This window comes from Crinia signifera, chromosome 4, assembly GCF_055691185.1.
Source record: "Crinia signifera chromosome 4, ASM5569118v1, whole genome shotgun sequence".
Classification (NCBI taxonomy): Eukaryota; Metazoa; Chordata; class Amphibia; order Anura; family Myobatrachidae; genus Crinia; species Crinia signifera.
The window spans coordinates 96,790,728-96,810,547 of NC_139220.1; the positions used below are offsets into that span (position 1 = coordinate 96,790,728).

The 19,820-nt window shown below is 41.7% G+C and overlaps 1 protein-coding gene across 5 annotated transcripts in view; it reads left to right on the forward strand.

The window, feature by feature from the left end:
- SLC26A2 (solute carrier family 26 member 2) overlaps positions 1 to 9,600 on the forward strand; it is a 53,730-nt gene extending 44,130 nt beyond the window's left edge. For all 5 annotated transcript variants that reach the window (XM_083182025.1, XM_083182026.1, XM_083182028.1 and 2 more), the window contains one exon: positions 5,459 to 9,600. In XM_083182025.1, the coding sequence (XP_083038151.1) occupies positions 5,459 to 6,985 (1,527 nt within the window). In that variant the 3' untranslated portion in view covers positions 6,986 to 9,600. The remainder of the gene's footprint in view (positions 1 to 5,458) is intronic.
- The last annotated feature ends 10,220 nt before the right edge of the window (positions 9,601 to 19,820 follow it).

Here is a 19,820-nt window from a genome sequence, read left to right on the forward strand (position 1 = left end):
TGAGAGTAAGTGACTTATATACAAATGTAGATGACCCCCAAAGCAGTTAGTAAGAGATACTATACTTGCTAAAGTGCTGGGAAATGGTGCTGAGAAGTCAATGTAATTGTATCTATCTCTCATTCCTTTTTTCCCCAAAAATGTAACAATGTAATGTGGGCTAGGTATAATGAGGGAGATTGCTAGACTAATGAGGGAGAGAGGGAGATTGCTGCTATATCAGGGAGTCTCCTGCAGAATGCAGGAGGGTAGGCAGCTATGCCAGCAGCATGCCATTCATGCTGCAATGTTTGGGGCACTACAAGCGACATCGCAGCCTGGGATGTACAGTTTGCCCCTCAGACAGTGTGGAGTAATCACACACATGCCCCTACTAACAGCAATTACCAAACAAATGATTTTCCCATTTCTACATCAGCCATGGCATGTTTTATGATACAGCACATGACACACACAGTGTCCTGTTATATAGTATACTCCACAAACACCTGGCGATACTGCTGTAATCTCTTTCTAGCCCCAGATTGACCTTCTAATAAAAGCCAAACAGCTCAGACCCAGCATCCCCTCCTACTAACAGATGAAAATCCTCTGCTTTTTCAATCCAAGTAGAACTTTAATCTGCATAATCCACTAATTACAAAACTGGTCCTTGGGACAGAGACAGAAGGGAATCACTGTTACGTCACTGGATGTACAATATGCAGTACAACCAGTCATCAGCAGCTTCTGCTTCATTCATTTGTAATAACATATTATTTATTATTCATGAAGAGGTAATATTACAAAAGCATTCATCAGCAACTGCTATATAGTCAGTAAATGGCCAGTCTCCTGCTCCCTACTGTACCTTCACAAGCTCCAATCTTGTATGGAGAGAGGCCTGCTGGAGGCGGAGCAATGGGGTGGGGTTGCAGGACCCAAGACCAGGACCAGAGATCACTGTTGAGCAGTGGCAGAATTTTGCTGGAGGGGCTACAGTCCTCCAGTCATCACTGCACTGCACCTGCTGCACCAATGGTAGTTTCAACTCTATTTAAGTGCATTTCAGAGCTATCTTTAGGTAACAGTGCATAGATTATATTACAATGTATATATTACTGGCACCACTGCCACCAATGTTATTAGTTATTAGCCAGTAATATATACATAGCTGGCACATGCCAGCAACGTATATATTACTGGCATTTCTGCCCACCATGGGTTAAATTGAGCTGGAACGTCCGCTCACCTTGCCCTGCTGTCTATCCCTGCCTACATCATTAAAGGAGACAGCTGGCAGAGTGGTGGTAAACCCGGCTGTCTCAGAGCAGGTTCAACCATCTGCTGTGCGGCTATTTCAAATGACACGCCGTCCTGCAACTCGCGAGCCACCGTTGCCTGATTGGCTGCGAGTTGCGGACAGATGGACTCTGAGACAGTCGGATTTCCTCACCGCTCTGCCCGGCGGTCTGCTTTAGTGATGCAGGCAGGGACAGACAGCAGGGCACTGTGAGCGGAAGGAGGCAGAGCCGCACAGTGCAGTGCACATAGCATGTTACCCCGTGCATGAAAACCCTAGCGATGAGCATGTAGGTAAGTGGCACCTATGTGGCATTCTATATAATGGGCATTACGGTGTGTGGCATATGTGTAATGGGCATTATGGTGTGTGGCATATGTGTAATGGGCATTACAGTGTGCATAGTCCCCTGTCCCACAAAGCCATGCCTTAAATTTTTCGCAGGCCAGCAATGTATATGTTGCCGCCACCACTGCCCCCCCCCCCCCCCCCCCAATGTATATTTTGTTATGGCGTAACACAGTGGTAGCCAACTACAGTCCTCGAGAGCTACCAACAGTTTACATTTTCAAGACAACCTAGCTGTTGCACAGGTACATTCAGTTGGCTACCCTAGGCGTAACATATACATTGCTATCGCAAGTGAATGGATTTCTCCCTACGTGCTCAGCTGCAAATAAAATGTTTGCCATGCACATAGGTGGGATTTTGCCTGGTCAGGGCGGTGCAGGGTGGAATTTACCTGATTGCTGGGCTCCAAATATATGCAGCCCAGCAATCACTTCTGAATCAGGCACCAAGAACAGGAATGCACTGAATAAAATGGCCTCTGCTCCCACCCTTGGAATTCAAACCCCGTCCATTATGTAAATAACCTTTAGTACGAAAGATTTTCAGCAGTCTTTCGCCTCCTGAAAATCTCTTGCTCCAAGGAAAATATCTCAGTGTGTACTCACTACTTTGGGGAAAGATATATCTATCAAAGATTTTGGCAAAGTCTTTTGAAATGAAAAAGTGAGAGATTTTGGGAGATTTTTCCCATTCTTTTAAAGCAGCAGTCAATTACATGGCAAAATCAACCTGTTTTTTTGTTTTGTTTTTTTTTTCAGTGTAAATGATTGCTGCTTTAAAAAAAATGGGAGGACTCTCTCACATCCTATTACATTTGGCCCATAATTGTTTTATTTTAATCTTACATTTTAAAACATTTAAAAAGATATGTACTGCAAGGACTATCAGACAAAATAATTTACTACTCTTTATTAACTTATTATTATTATTTGATAACCAAAATGTGGTGATTTATAAAAATGTGCTTTAAAATGTAAAATTATGTTGATCTACAGACTGATGAATTATAGACCATTCTGTGTTTTATATGAGGATCGGGTAAAGAACAAGGCAACTTTGCTTGACAATACAGTAATCTGTCTAGGTTAGTTTGATCTTCTATGTATAGCCCATAGTTGCCTACCCTCCTGTATTCTGCAGGAGACTCCCTGAATTAGCAGCAATCTCCCTCTCTCCCTCATTAGTCTAGCAATCTCCCTCATTTCACCTAGCCCACATTACACTGTTAAATTTTTTGGGGAAAAAAGGAATGAGAGACAGATACATTTACATTTAATCATCAGCACCATTTTCCAGCACTTTACCAAGTATAGTAGCTCTTACTAACTGCTTGGGGCTCATCTACATTTGGTTATAATTTATTTTAAGAGATTCCTCTCAGATGTAGCAGTACACACCCATGCTTCTAGGTGCCAAGTTCACAATCTCTTTTCACAATCTCTCCATATATGGAACTAGACACGCTCTTTAAGTGGAGCATGACACGCCCCCTCAATGGGGAACTGTGCTAAATTTTGCTAACAAATATAATCTCCCTGAAACTAGTTTTCAAAAGTAGGCAAGTATGGTATAGCCCACAAATCATTTAATCAACAATGTATCGTCCAGCCTCAGCAGTTTGTGTGTATCTGGAGTTCTTGATTGAAGACTATGAGGCACAGTGACTATACTTTCATGTGAAACCGCTCATTTATTTGCATGCATATTGCTGTTTCAATTAAAATTTAATTAGAAAAATATCCACAGCTTGTGTGATTTAATAGCAATTTAAGGCATGTATCAGCAACAACAATGGAATGCATTCTGTATAAGAGCCTGCTCTTATTTAGCAGTGTGAAACTTCTCAGCAGTAAAAAGATTAAGCTCCCAAAAAGAAATTGGTTATTGAGTAAGTCCCCATCTATAATTCATTTAAGATTACAATTTGTATTTATAGATAATTTGTTTCCTAAGTATGTTCATTAACAACTGTTTTTTTTATCACCACCACACACACTAGTAGCTTTGTTTACTTCTAATTATTTATTTGACTTGTATCTTAGGCAGAATAAAAGCACAGTAGGTTTCTGCTTTTGGGAGGAAATGACAGACATTTTGAAAACATCATAATATAGTAAAACCAGATATAAACATCCAACATATTGGGCCCGATTCATACCTGTACACAGCATTGACGATTATCGGACAACTGGGCATGCAAGCGGTACACTGTACCATCTGTACGAATAGATCTAGTGATGGCTAGCCTTTGCTGTCCGCCCGCAGGGTGATTGACACCCTGCAGCTGTTTTGGGCGGTAACGCAGCATTATCCTTCTTCGCAGCACCAATTGAGTCTAGACTTACTCTACACTGTGGAACAGAGGTAAAAACCCACAGGGAAGCGAATGAAGCAGAATGACCCCATATATCTGTATCTGAATAGATCAGCATAGCTGCCACAAACAGGCAACAATTATTATGGATTGTATCAAGTACAGTATACAAAACGGTACTTGTTTCCTAGAACGGCCACAATCGCGGGCATCGTGTACCTTAAAGTTAAGGTACACGATGCCCGCGATGGACCCGATTTCCTTTGAAATCAGGTCCATTTTGCCGGCAAAGGCAAAATCGGGGGCATCGCGTCGGTCACGTGCATTAACATTGCCCCCGACGCGACCGAAGCGATGCCCACGATTTTGCCATAGGCTTCAATGTTAAATAATTTTTAACATTGAAATCGGGAGCATCGCGTCGGTCTTGTGCCATTATAATGGCACAAGATGAGATGGACTTGATTAAGTCCATCTCACATAGGAAACAATGTGAAATGGGCCAATATGATCCATTTCACATTGTATATGGGCCCGTCGTCACCCCACGATTGACGCCAACCAGAAGCGTGTCGAGCGCAGCGAGCACGCGAGGGGCGGCGGTACGCGTCCTCCGACCTTTTCATACCCCTACTATCCATGTTGGCGTGGAGTTGAGAATATAAAGTGTGGCGAGCGCAGCGAGCCACCGAGCCCAAAGCGTGGCAAGCGCAGCGAGCCCTGTGAGGGGACGCGTATACCTGTGAAGTTATACGCGTCCCCTCGCGGGGCTCACTGCGCTTGCCACGCTTCGGGCTCGGTGGCTCGCTGCGCTCGCCACACTTTATATTCTCAACTCCACGCCGACGAGGATAGTAGGGGTATGAAAAGGTCGGAGGACGCGCACCGCCGCCCCTCGCGGGCTCGCTGCGCTCGCCACGCTTCGGGTTGGCGTCAATCATGGGGTGGCGTTAATGGGGTAAAATTGGGGGTCTGGGGAATATTTCACATTTAATCCAATGTAAAATAGGGTCCCAGGGACCCTATTCACATTTAATTCAATGTAAAAATCGCGTCGATCGCGTCGGTCGCATCGCATGTGATTTGGTCGCATGCGATGCGACCGAAGCAATTTTTCTGACACGACCACCCCGATGCAAATCGGGGTGGCCGTGCTAGGAAACAAGTACCTACAAAACAAATATGTTTTACAGTAGTTAGAATGGAATTAGAATGAAGTAAACCCTTGGGTAGTGACTGAAGGATGACATACTGTATCAGTGCTATATAATTAAGGATAAAACCAATATAAACATGTTGAAAAAATGTATCAATATGTTTGCTAATGTATTTCTGTATTATACTGCTTTTGATAGACAGCATGTATATACTGTTTTTGATTAATGTGGTTCCTACAGTATGTCTGATAATCATCATATAATCGCTTCTTCATGTGCAATGAACCTTGTTAAATTGGTATAACATTTTATATTGTTGTCTATGATAATGTTATGTTTGTTTTTAATCTACAGGTGTTAATGGGATTCTTACAAGTTGGCTTTGTTTCCGTATACCTCTCTGACTCTTTGCTCAGTGGATTTGCAACAGGTGTGTCTTTCACAATCCTCACATCCCAAGTGAAATATCTTTTAGGTCTAAGTATACCACGGGCCAATGGCATTTGCTCTTCCATCTACACATGGTTCTATATCTTTCAGAACATTCACTTGACCAACATTTGTGATCTTGTTACCAGCATCGTATGCCTCCTAGTACTGATTCCAACCAAAGAACTCAATGAATGTTTCAAGTCTAAGCTTAAGGCACCAATACCTGTTGAACTGTTTGTAGTGGTTGGTGCAACCCTTGCTTCTCACTTTGGCCATCTCAAAGAGAAATATGGCTCCAGCATTGCAGGGGAAATTCCTACTGGCTTTTTGATGCCAAAACCACCAGATTGGAGCCTAATTCCCAATATTGCCTTGGGGGCTTTATCCATTGCCATTATAGGATTTGCCATCACTGTCTCCCTTTCTGAGATGTTTGCCAAGAAACATGGGTATGAGGTAAAGGCCAATCAGGAAATGTATGCCATTGGATTTTGCAATATCATCCCATCATTTTTCCATTGCTTCACCACAAGTGCTGCCCTGGCAAAAACACTTGTAAAGGAATGCACAGGGTGCAAAACTCAAATCTCAGGAATTGTAACCTCTCTAGTCATTCTGTTAGTTCTGCTGGTCATCGCGCCTCTCTTTTACTCTCTTCAGAAATGTGTTCTTGGTGTTATAACCATAGTGAATTTAAGAGGGGCCCTCAGAAAATTTTCAGATCTTCCCAGGATGTGGAGAGTAAATAAAGTGGACACTACTATTTGGTTGGTTACTATGTTTTCATCAGCATTGATTAGTACAGAACTTGGACTTCTGTCTGGCATTGCTTTTTCTATGTTCTGCGTCATTGTAAGATCTCAAAGACCTGGGTCAACACTTTTAGGTAGAGTGGAGGCCTCAGAGGTGTATGAGTCCATTAATATATATAAGGATCTAAATACAACAAAAGGCATCAAGGTTTTTCGGTTTGAAGCCCCTATCTACTATGTAAATAAGCAATCCTTTAAATCAACCTTATATAAAGTGTCGGGTGTGGATCCAGTATCGGTGGCAGCAGCAAAACGAAAGGCATCAAAGAAGAAAGAGATGCTGCAGAAAAAAGAAGGCATCACAGAAACCGATATTATTGAGCTGGAAACTGTACAGTGGATGTATCAGGAGCCAGTGTCTCTGCATTCCATCGTCATCGACTTCAGTGCTATTCAGTTTATAGATACAGCAGGGCTAATAACCTTGAAAGAGGTCTTGAAGGATTATAATGACATCGGTATTCGTGTCTTGCTGGCTCAGTGCAATAGTTCTGTGAGGAATTCCCTCAGAAATGGGGACTATTTTAAGGAGGAAGAAGAAGGCACTATGGTGTTTTATAGCATCCACCAAGCTGTGCAGTTTGCACTATATGAGCAGGAGCAAGAAAACGCTTGTGTTAATGGGTCTGCAGTTTAGAAGGATGGAAGTTACAGTGACATGATTATAAGTATACAATTATACAAATGCACTATAGAAGTGTGCAGTCTGGAATTGCTCACAATCTTATAAAAACAGATATTTATGTATTAAATAGGATAAAATAAATCTATAATGGAAACTTATTTTCTCAACAGTGTAGCACAAAACATTGTATTCTTAGCAGGAAGAGTTTATATAAAATGATGATAGATTCAATGATGTGATTTACTGCTGATTTTATCAGTTAATTTACCAAAAAATTTAATCTTACATGATTGATTTCCCCAAATACTCTACTGTTTGATCCTCCTGCCAAATTGCTGAATTTCCAGGTATGGGGAAGCTTCCATAGTGATAAAATGGAGAGTGATAAACAGCCAGCCAATCAGCTCCTACCTGCCATGACACAGACTGTGTTTGAAAAATGTCAGGCAGGAGCTGATTGGCTGGTTGTTTATCACTCTCCATTTTATCACTTTTGAAGCTTAGTGCATCTGGCCCACAGTATGTGGCCAATTAGCAACATTTCCAAATTGTTTTGGTTAGGCAAAACTATCATTTGTGGGCAACAAATGTTATAATATTTGGTTTACCAGATAGTAGTGTATATGGTCATATTTATTTTAGCTATTTACTCAGGATTTTATAGATGACAATATTTTTTAATATCACTTTATTTTTTATTTATATTATAAAGTGCACTTAAATTGATTGAATTTTCACTAATATTTATATTATGGAAAAATTGTTGTACAGTACATTATTGTGGGGATTTTCAAAGAGGCCAGACATTTAATTTTATATTCTAGTATAGGAAGAATATACTAACCATGTTATTTCAGTACAGCAGCTGCTATAACACAATTTGTATAGTAAGTTCAGCTCAGGAAAGATCACACAAGTGAGGGGTAGATGCATTGTTATTATTAGATGTGCCAGCCAATGTATAAATGGTCACTGACTGTTCTGACAAGTGCAGCTATCGATTTCCACAGCTGCAGCTGTCATTGCCCTCGCACAGCGCTGTCCCTGGCTACCACTGGGGGATTTATGACCAACACACAATCTGTGCAATCACTGGTCATAGCAGCCACAGCAGGGAGAGTGCACTTTAGAAAAGAGGTTAGTTACTAATCTCCCTTTTAGGCAAGACAGCCAATAATACATGGCGCTAATGTCCTGCTTCACTGTGCTAAATGGATGAAGCAGGTCCATACAAATAATGGGAGACGCGCTACTCATCATACATCTACCCTTGAGTGACTAGTACCGCAAGTAATATATATGGACATATTTATTATCAGAGGAGGCTCCAAAAGAGGGGCTACAGCTAAGATCAAAATTCAAATAGGGACGCCACACCAGCTGCCAGGGAGTCAGTGTGGAATGGGAGCTGGTGACAGTAGGTGCGGTTCCCTTATTTGAATTTTGAACTGTGCTGCAGCACCTCCTCTGGAGCTGCAACTGGTTATTACTGAGGGGTAGATTTAATAAGCTCGGTGAAGTAATAAAGTGTCTTTATCACTGGCCAATCAGCTCCTACCTGTAGTATTTCAAACCAAGCCTGTAACTTTATAGTTAGGAGCTGAGTGGTCGGTGTACCAGCCACATTATCACTTCACCGAACTTAATAAATCTGCCCCGCAGTCTCATAGGGCGTACACAGGATTTTGATTTTTGTCTATTTTTCTATTCAATTTTGCTTATATAAGCAAAATCGGATCAAAATCAAATGGAAATTGAATGAATTCAAATTTGATTCGATCCCGATGCACGGCCCTGTGGTATCGAAATTGAATGGAAAGATAGACTGTATCTAGAAGACTATATTGTACAGATCTGAACTATACTGTATAGTACAAATTGAATGTGTACATGCCGCTGTGTGATTCAATCCCGATTCGATTGAATAGAAAGTACATCACACCTTCTGTACACCCGTTGATAGACCTGATAATTATAATTTCTTATTAACTCTATTTGCAGCAGCAAGAAATTAGGATTTGTCCAATTACAGGACCGGGGCTTATACCTGCGGTCTGTTAGTAGTGAAGGGGTCACTTTATTAATTCCTTCACTTTTTCTTCAGGTGACACACACACACACTACTGCACATGTGCAGTCTGCTGACCACATGAGCCTTACAAAGCCCTCTCCTGGTACTCAAAAACCAGTCTAATGCAATCTTCAGATGGCGTTAACTACCGAGGGCCGTGTATCACATTCCTAAACATGGTACCCATATAGACTAAATGGGTCTACTTTTGCAAGCAACAATAGTGTACTGCAGCAGATATCACCAATATCTGTTGTGGTCCTCAGTGGTATCCCATGAAAATAGCCCACAAATAATAACTGATAAATATGCCCCAAAAACACTACAAATAGTGTTATAGATAATCTAAACATATCTTACAGCTATCCCAATTTAGACAAGATGGCCACATTCTGGGTGGCTGACATCCCTATGATAAGGATATTTGTTCTGTTGGATTGTTAGGATGTATTTCCAGGTAACTAGAATTACTGTACAGGAAATAATATATGGGGTGAATTGTAATAGGATGAGAGATTCAGAAAGTGAGAGAATTAGTAAGAAATCTCCAGGTTTTTTTTAAAGTGGCAATCATTTATACAGCAAAACCAGTTTGGTTTTGCAGTGTAAATGATTGCCGCTTTACATATAACCTGGAGATTTCTTACTAAATCTCTCACTTTCTGAATCTCTCATCCTATTAAATTTCATTGAAGGTCTTTCAGGAAAGGGAAGAATGGGCAGGCTAGCACTTCAGAATCTTAAGGCATACCCACAGGTAGGTGTGGCATGGTATCCCCTTTTTCCGAGCTGTCCCAATTCCAGGACATGATTTTGTGAGGTATGATTAAAGACATTCCGTGAAAAAGTAAGACTGCAGTGTGTTTATGAACATTACCACCTTTTGTGCCTTAAATAATGGAAGTAAATACATTTTATTGGTACATTTCTTAAATATATATTGTATAGTTGTGCCTTGTATATATAGTGTTATAGTTTATTACAAACAATGTAAGTAAAGCAATTATTCTGGTTGCCATTTTCAGGCTGATTAATAATTATTGCTAAAAAGATTATATTTACAAGATCTGGGTTGTGATTAGGAAGACTGGTCAGGTGGCATTTGTAGTGGTAAGGATGATGCCTGCCATATCATATGTAAGGTAAGTGGTAATAGACCACACACTTTTCATGTGACATTTGCCTGCTTGGCCTCGAAAGACATTGGGCCAGATTCTCTAAGCTTCAAAAGTGATAAAATGGAGAGTGATAAACAGCTAGCCAATCAGCTCCTGTCTGACATTTTTCAAACACAGTCTGTGACATGGCATGTAGGAGCTGATTGGCTGGCTGTTTACCACTCTCCATTTTATCACTTTTGAAGCTTAGAGAATCTGGCCCATTATCTTTCTTTTCTGTGAGGTAATTTGCTACCTTATAGAAAGTTAGGGGCGGATTTATTAAGCTTGGAGAAGAGATAAACTGGAGATAAAGCGGAGAAAAGGTAAAAGGAGATAAAGCACCAGCCAATCAACTCCCAACTGTCTTTTTCAAACACAGCTGATTGGCTGCTGCTTTATCTCCTTTTACCTTTTCTCTGCTTTAACTCCAGTTTATCTCTTCTCCAAGCTTAATAAATCTGCTCCTGTGTCCCTGGATTTATGCACAAGTTAATTATATGTGTCTCAGTGGGAATCATTGTAAATAAATGGCAGATCTCTTGTTCTAAGCCTGCAATTGTCAGTTATGACAGCACTGTATCTTTACATGATTAATAGGAATTTAAGAATTCCCTCAGTTTCAATTAATATGTTCTCAGTAGAACTCTGTCAAATACTGGTGGGACCAGAAGTATTTACATGCCCCTTAGTCCAATATGAGATATTAAAGCAAAACGAAGCCTGGACAATAAACTAGGTTTCAACCCATGTTGATATCCCTTTGAAACATGAGACAAGGACTAAGGGGGTTATTCTAATTTAACCGGACCCCCGCGCACAGGGACCGTTTTTTTGCGTCTGCACAGGCACATTTCTGCACATGTGCAGATGCTGGGTGCAAGCGGGCATGGCGAACTACATGTTTGCCGTCCCATTCACACCTGGCAGAACGGGCAGTGGGCGTAGGGTGGCGGTGGGTGGGCATTCCCATTCAAATTGGCCGGTGATGTGGGCGTGGGGGGAGGGCAACTGATGTCAGCGGATGTCAACTGCCCGCCCGCTTCCCGCACAGGGCACTCGCAGATCAGAGACACCACGGAGGTGTCTCAGATTTGCGAGCGCTGGAGAAATCATTTGATGGTCACCGACTATCAAATTATTTCTCCCCCGCACCCAAGGCTGCGAAAGGATGATTATGCAAATGATCCATTTGCAGCCGTGCAGGGATTTACGGCGTGAGAGGGTGGGATGGCGGCATTCCATGTGGGCGGCGGGCTGCGTTTAGTCCACATGCAACGCAGTGGTGAGCGACCATCGAATGATATTTCCTCTGTGTGGCTGCATGTGAGCGGATTCGTAAGTGTACACAACCACTCGCATGGCAGCCCGGGGATTCGGGTGGCGGGGAACCTGCTGCATTCGGCGGGTTAGTGCTTACCTGCTAGCTAGGCAGCGAATATACGTAGCCTAGAGAGCAGGACTGAATTACACCCATAGACACCTTCTATATATAGCACTTCTATATAGCTACACAAATCCAGTGGCTGCTTAGCACTTCAAATGCCATGAGTCTGTATTCATATGTAAATGGGGGTAGAATTTCACTGGTTTCTGCTGCAGAATCGGGCATTGAGTGTGACACCCTTATCGTTTTAGAATAAGTGTACCTTTATTTCACCCAGAATTCCACTATGGTTTGTGTTCCCTTAATGTAACCCAACAAGGCAAAATAAAGTAACACTGGATTATAAATTGCAGACTGAACAAATAAAGTGCACAATACTATTTCACCACAATGGCAAAATTAAAGGTGCTTGAAAATTGTATTGAACCAAAACTTTTTATAATTACCTAAATGTGCTCATCTGTATTGTACAATAAGTGATATTTGTTAGTTTGCATTTCAGTTGTGCCTTAAAAATAATAAAGATCTTTTACCAATACCTACGTGTATTTTTTTCTATTTGTTATGTTGTGGAATGAGAATAGATATGTTGAAAATGTTAAGTTTCCATTACCTACCATTTTGTCCCAACAGACAGAAAATCAAAGCAACCTGCTGCTACTCTGTTAGACCTGGCAGCTGCAGGGTCATAGATTGGCTTACCTTAGAGTCTAGAATGGGTACACCCTTACCCAACAGATTGGCTGCCCAGCCGATCCACCAAAGAAGCAGTTGGTAAGGTGTATATGTAGAACCTAACCCCTATTGGTACTGATAGTTTATTAAACTGGATGTGTGGGGGGTTTGCAATAAGGCTTAGCCTCATTTCCTCAATTCTTTGACTCCTTTCAGAAAGGCAAGTTCCCCTACTAACCTTAACTGTACCTGGGAGGTTCTTGTCTATTAGGAATTATACCACTGGGAATGAATCTGTTCTGTATGAGATACACCTTCTTACGCCAGGCTTTATACTGACCCACAGACAGTATTTATGGTAATACCCTACTAGTGTGATATCCATAAAAGAAGGGCATCAAAGCCACTAACGTAATTGGTCCTGGTGGTGAACCTGTGCAAGGCAACAAGACCTATTATTGGTGCAATCGGTGTCAAAGAGATTGTCCAAGCAATTGTCATCAGGATCACAGATATAATTGAGGTAGAGAGGAACTGGAAGTAGGGATGGCCATTGACCATTAATGATTCAAAAATCATCGATGGTTTATGGCCGATGTCAAATACTTTTACTATCGATGATGGAGAACCAGATGGTTTGCCTCCATTGATGGGACAGCAAAACTGATGTTTAGCTTTATTTTTTTCAGTGCCATGACACAGAGCCTAGCTCCACCCCTGACACCTGTGAAGCCCTGCCCCCTTTTTTGATTGGCCCATAGACCAATCAGTCAAAAAAATGGATGACCATTGATAGGTAAAATTATCGATGGTCATTTATTGCATAGTTTAACACTATCGATGGCCAGTTGCACTATTGCCATCACTGAAAACAATGCCATCCCTAACTGGAGGAAAATGCTAACCTGGAGGAGTAGCTTTGAGGCAGGGAAGATGAAAGAGCTTTGAGGAGACAAATGGATGAAGGGACCCATATTTAAAAAATAACAAATTGTAAAGAGTAGATGAAAATAACGATTACATTTGCATTGTGATTCTCCTTTAAATCTCAAGGATTTATCATTATTCACATGCCACGACAGGGCTTGCGAAAAAGCCCTGCCTTGACGAATCTAGCTCCCTGCACTTCCCCCTGTGCTTATCACAATGCGATAGCCCATTTTCCCTCTGCGCATGTAATGCTATTAGAAAGGTAATCATCAAGTTTACTTTCACTTTCCCCCCATATACAGTATGTCTTGCATATGCAGTTGCTCCTTACTAGCATGTAAGCAGAAGGAGCTGTGGCAGCTGCTTGGAGGTGAGAACGTGCTTCCCTGTATATTTTTTATAAACCGGCATAAATTACACTAAGCATACATTTGGAGCGGGTCAACTCCGTCTCTCCCCCGTCCTCTCTCCCTCCCCCACGCTGCTGCCATGGATATCAATACTGTATATAGCAGGACTCGGAGCACATACAGATGTCCCCATTTATTGTAAAATCACTCTGCCTGTGCTCCGAGTCCTGCTGTACATGCCAGTCCCTGGCGGCAGCGATGAGGGGAGTGAGGATGGACAGGGGAGAGACGGAGCTGGAGGGATCTCTCCCCCGTACTGTCACTCACTAATCTAATAAAAAGTCTCTATTCCTGTGGGTATTGTAAACACAAAAGGGGAGAGAGGAGGGGGAGGTAGCTGCTAAAAGAGGCTGTTAAGAAAGCATTATAGCAAATTAAACCTGGATAAAGCCTCTAAGAAGTGGCGCTTTTTTTTCCTTCAAAATGTGTTTATTTGCGAATCACAATACAATATAGAAATAGCTCCATAACATAGAGACAATAAAGTCCACACTTAGAATGGAAAAATCAGTTGTAGTGCAATAAGAAAACAAAAACATGATTCTTTTTAACAGTTTTAATGAGAGATAAGAAAAAATTGTGAGAAGAGGATAAGTGAGAAAGGGAAGAGAAAGAAACCAAGAGGTAGAGAGGGAAGCGAATGGAGGTAGAAAGGGAAGGAAAAGGAAAGGTTGGTTCCTCGGTGGCATATGATGGTAGCAGTAGTATATGAGGGGTCAGTCAGCAAGGCTCGGTATCATATAATGAAAGGGGAGGTGGTCTGCTGGAGGGAAGCCCAAGGAGTCCAAACAGAGTTGAATTTTTTGGAGGAGTGTTTAAGGATGCTTGTCATATACTCCATGGGGTACACATGCCATAAGCGGGATATTATGGAGTGCATGGAGGGAGCCACCAGCTTTTTCCAATCCATCGCGATCTGGCAGGTGGCTGCAGAGACCACATGACGCATCAATTGGTTTTGTGGCCTGGATAGGGTTGGAACATCCAATGGTAGGAGAAAATATTTGGGGTAGAAGAGGCTTTATTATCACTAGGCTGCCTTTCAAATTGTTTTTACAATTGGAGGTAAGTTAATTTGAGCAGATCACATTTCCCATTACAATGATGGGAAATGGTATATGCTTCCTAAAAATATGCGATAATTGGGTTTTGGAAGAGAATTTTGAAAATTCTCCTCCAATTCCTCTTTAGTACATTTAAGTGAAACTAAAATCATATTTTTATTTCTAGAAGATGATTTTTGGTGAAGCTCCCTTTTTCTCCCTTCATACTTAACCAACATCAATAAATGAGGTATTATTTGAAAGATTACGTTCTCCGCTTCTGATGAATTCTTAATTTACAATTGTACATTGTATTGTTTGTTTACAAATCAAAGTAAAACATTTACTTTGGCACAGTAAGCTCCACCCCTCCATCTTCCCACTGCCCTGGATATGTACAACAGTAACATTAAACATTTCTATCACTTACACTTTCTTGCAAAACTATTGTACAAATAAAACATTTGTTACATAATCATATATGTATTATTTCTAGATGGTGATTTTTGGTGATGCTCCCTTTTTCTCCCTTCATACTTTTTTTTTAAAATTCAATATTTTTTATTAGAATTTAATTTTGCATAACAACAACAAAACAACAACCCACAAATATAGTATAGGTCAGGGCTAGGCAACACCGGCCCTCCAGATGTTGATGAACTACACATCCCAGCATGCCTTGCATCAGTTTCAGCATGGCCACATAGCAAAACTAATGCAAAGCATCCTAGGATGTGTAGTTCACTAACATCTGGAGGGCCGGTGTTGCCCAGCCCTGGTTTAGGTGGACAAAATAACTGACATATATCTGTAGTGAAACATGTACATTATGATGATGTTCGAGATCATAGATGCTAAACAGGATGATTTATAAGAAGTCGGATAGCTTTAAATCAGTGCAGGATGTTTTGAAACCCGAAGGCGCCAATCGTGTAACAGTATATGAGAATCATTGGAGTATGATCAATAAAATGGTACATAAAACAGAAAAACACCATTCTACCACGTGGTGTACAATCTAGTAATCGAGTAGCAATAGTAACTATGATAAAATATTTCTTTCCTACAAATTGCATATTAAGCCACCAATTAAGGAAGTAAAAAAAAAAAATAATAATTTATATATATATTATAATCCCCAAAGCAACCCTACCCTATAACCCCCCACCCTGTATAACCGCCCCAACTACGGTATACTTGGATCCCTTAACTTCTATTCTATCCCACTAAGTACCCAAACCCACTCCTCTCAGGAATGGAGGGAACTAACTATCTATAGTAGGGAGTAAATTAGTGGCTGTTAGCTATCAGCTAACCTATGCCTAAAAAAACTAATACACCCCTACCTCCCACCCACCCCACAAAATAATCTACCACCTAAGTCTATAGGGAATCTGCTGTGCAATATGAGAAACTGTAAATAAATAAATACACAGGACCTGATACATCCTTCCGTGTCTCTGCAGACAGGTCACCCAGAGACCCAGACCCATGAGGCTCCAAAGTTGTATGGCATTATGACTGGTGACACATTCATCATAGGTGCAACTCCCTGAATTGGTCCCTCTCATTAGCATGAGACTGCTTTGGATGGCATTTGAAAGACATTGCTTCGATCCTGTTTGTGATGCGGCACATTCAATCAGTTTGTTTCGTCATAGCTCTCTCACTATCTCTGCCTTCCCACTCTCTAAGCTCCTTCCCCAGGTTCAGGGATGACCAGTAGGTAAGTCTGTGGGTACCTTTGGTCTCAACTGGTCATCTTGTAGGTAACAACACCTCTGGTAAGGACGGTAAAGGTTAGCACTTTCTCCCAGTTACTCTCCACCTCCACTGCGTGTAGATCTCTGTGATGCAGATTGTACCAGTACTGATTGGGATCTATGCCAATCTTATTGCCTTGCACCGGGACACCACCGGAACTAGTTATGTTAATGGCTTTTGTGAGGTTAGCAAACTGACCGTAAGACTGTAATTATGATATTTTATTAGGTGTAGTAATTAATGTACTATTTTAGTCCATCTGTACCCTCTTATTCTCCATAGATGTTTCTATCCCCCAAATCTGTGTGTATTCCCAGATCATATAGTATTAGGCTGTAGAACTCCACAGTAATTAATGTACATTTTAGGTCTCTTGTTCACTGCAGATGTTTCTATCCCCCATATCTGTGTGTACCATAGTATTAGATGCTGTTAAGCAAATATGGTCGGACAGGAAATACCCATACTTTTGTTCCTGCTATCACAGGAGGGTGGTAGCTGAGGGACAATCTTCACAGGGGGTGATCCAATTCCCCTGCTATCTACAGGAAATGTCCACAGGGGGTGATCCAATTCCCCTGCTATCAACAGGAAGGTTGTTCACAGTGGGTAATCAGGACATAATGTAATCAGACTGTGTTTGTGTCTCTATCTTCAGTTCCTGTGTGTCAATACCAGACTTAGTGGAACCGGGCACCACAGGGGGTGATCAAATTCCCCTGCTATCAACAGGAAGGTTGTCCACAGGGGGTGACCACCACACAACGTAATCAGCTGGTTATTGTTCGTTGTATTGATACTCCCTTGCATATCACTGGTCACTAGCAGACTTACTGGAACCGACCCAGCAGGGGGGCTGCAGCAGATGGCCAGCTGGATATTACCTGGGGGGATGTGTCTGACTCTGGGGTCCACCAATCCGAACCAAGTACTGGCCCACTGGCAGTTTAAGCCCCGTGGGAAATTGGAAGTTTTTAAAATGACTGGCACACAAGCCAGGAGAGAGATTTGATGGACTGTCCTGGACTAAGAGGTTATGCTCTGTCTAGGTATCGTGTGGACTTACCTGCTATCACTGCTGTGTGGAATAAGTGATAGTTTCGTTATTTGGACTGTGATGCTACAAGGACTTTGCTACCCGGATGTTTTTATGCTACCATTTGAATCTTTTTCCTATCTTCATCTACATGTGTGTGCTGAGATAAAAATAAACCATATTTTGGTTTCATCTGCTCGGTGTCTGAGTGATTGAAGAATCCCGTATCCTCACAGCTTTAATGCCCTTCTTTTAGGTGTATTGCACTAGTTATAATTACATTGCAATACAATATTTACATTAATACACATTGCTTACCAAAGAACAGTTATGTAGGTATGTTACATGCCAAAACACAATGGAATGGTAAATGCATTGAAAGAGTGCAGCATAGACAATATATATATATAAATATAATAATAAATATATAATAGTTTGTAGGTAGACTGGCACTCCTCGTGGAGCTGAAATGGAAAAAACTGCCCTGGTGCCTTCCGGGGTCCGGGTAGGGACAATAGATATACAGTAGCTGGCGGCGGCACTCGCAGGCGTAATGATGCACAGAGGCAAAAGTTTAGCCAATAACGTTTCGGTCTTTAATGACCTTCGTCAGATTGAACAACAAACATACAGATAAATCTTACCTAAATACCCCCGCCACCAACGTGATCCGGTCCCGGGACGCGCCTTTCATCTGGATCTCTGACGTCACTGCTGGGCGACGTGCGGCGTCCGTCGCACACAGACGTCAGACACATCACCATGGAGACCTTACAAAACAATAATAAACAAGCTGAATGTATATACAAAGGTAGGAATATGCAATTAAACAACAGAAGCACTTATAAATCAATAACAAAGCAGATGCATGCTATTAAACAAGGCATGAGAGTACTCTACAAAAAGCATGTCAGGCTGTGGAATTCATTCAGGCTGTGTGGAGACACCATATTCAGCCGATGTATCCAGCGAGCCTCTCTCTGCAAAAGTAATTTAGAACGGTCTCCCCCCCTCAGATTAAAGGGAATGTGGTCTATTATTTTATATTTGATAGTCGACACCCCGTGTCGACACTCCCGGAAATGTCTGGGCACCGGTTGTTCAGGTGTACCAGGCTTTCCTTCCACTGACAGGCACACTGTGGATCTGTGTACCGCAGCTCTCTCTTTGAATGGTCGGTCAGTTTTTCCTACGTATAATAAACCGCAGGGACATCTAATAATATAACAAAAGCACTACTACATGTAACTATATGTTTAAAGGGGATGCGAACCCCTGTGTGCGGATGGGCAAACGTGTTCCCTGTTTCTAGGAAACTACACATAGCACAACCCAGACACCTGTAGCATCCAGGTTTTTTTACCAAAAAGGTGGTGGATTTGGTGATTTGGTGTGCAGAAATATCATTTTGACTAACCAGTCCTTAAGACTACGCTCCCTTTTATAGCTGGGTAAAAGCTTAACATTATTAAACATTTTTAACTCAGGGTCCTGCTTCAGCATGGGCCAGAGGTCCCTCACAGTTTTGGTGACCTGTGTACTGGCTTGACCGTAGTACTGCACTAATGGGATCATCTCTGGTACATTATTCTGTTTACTGACCAGCTCAAGGGTGTTACTCCGAGCCACCGATAATGCTTTTTGTTTAGCTTGTAGTAGCTCTTTATGGTTATGTCCTCTAACCAGGAATTTAAGAATCATCCTATCGATTTCTTTCTCGCAATCCTCAGGATCACAACAAATGCGGCGTAATTTCAAGAATTGCGAGTATGGCAACCCTTTTTTTGTAGCAACAGGATGCTGACTGGCAAAGTGTAGGGTGGTGTTTTTATCTGTTTTTTTGGTATGGATTTTGCCCTCACGTACTGAGATTAGTACATCTAAATAGTGTACACTTTCTCGGCTGATATCATAAGTGAATTTAATTGAGGGATGTGCCTGGTTGATGTTCACCATGGCCTCCTCAAATTCTTGTTTGCTCCCGGACCACATTAGCAATAAGTCATCTATATATCTCACTAGGAAGAAAATGTTATGACACACTGCCTCGTTAGTGAAAAACAGATCCTTCTCTACATCATACATATAGGTATTGGCAAATGCCGGGGCCACACAGGACCCCATGGCACAGCCTTGTTGTTGTAAATACCAGCCCTTGTCAAACAAAAAATAGTTCCTGGTCAATGTAAGGGATAATAACTCAAGAAAAAAATATAATGCTGGACCCTTGTATAAGGGGTTGGAAGTAAGCAATCTTCTTGTAGCCTCAACACCCTCCTCCTGGGGGATGTTGGTGTATAGGCTTACAATGTCTAAAGTGTAGAGGTAGCAGCCTTCTGGGAGTGGGGGTAGTTCCTGTAATTTGTTGATAAGC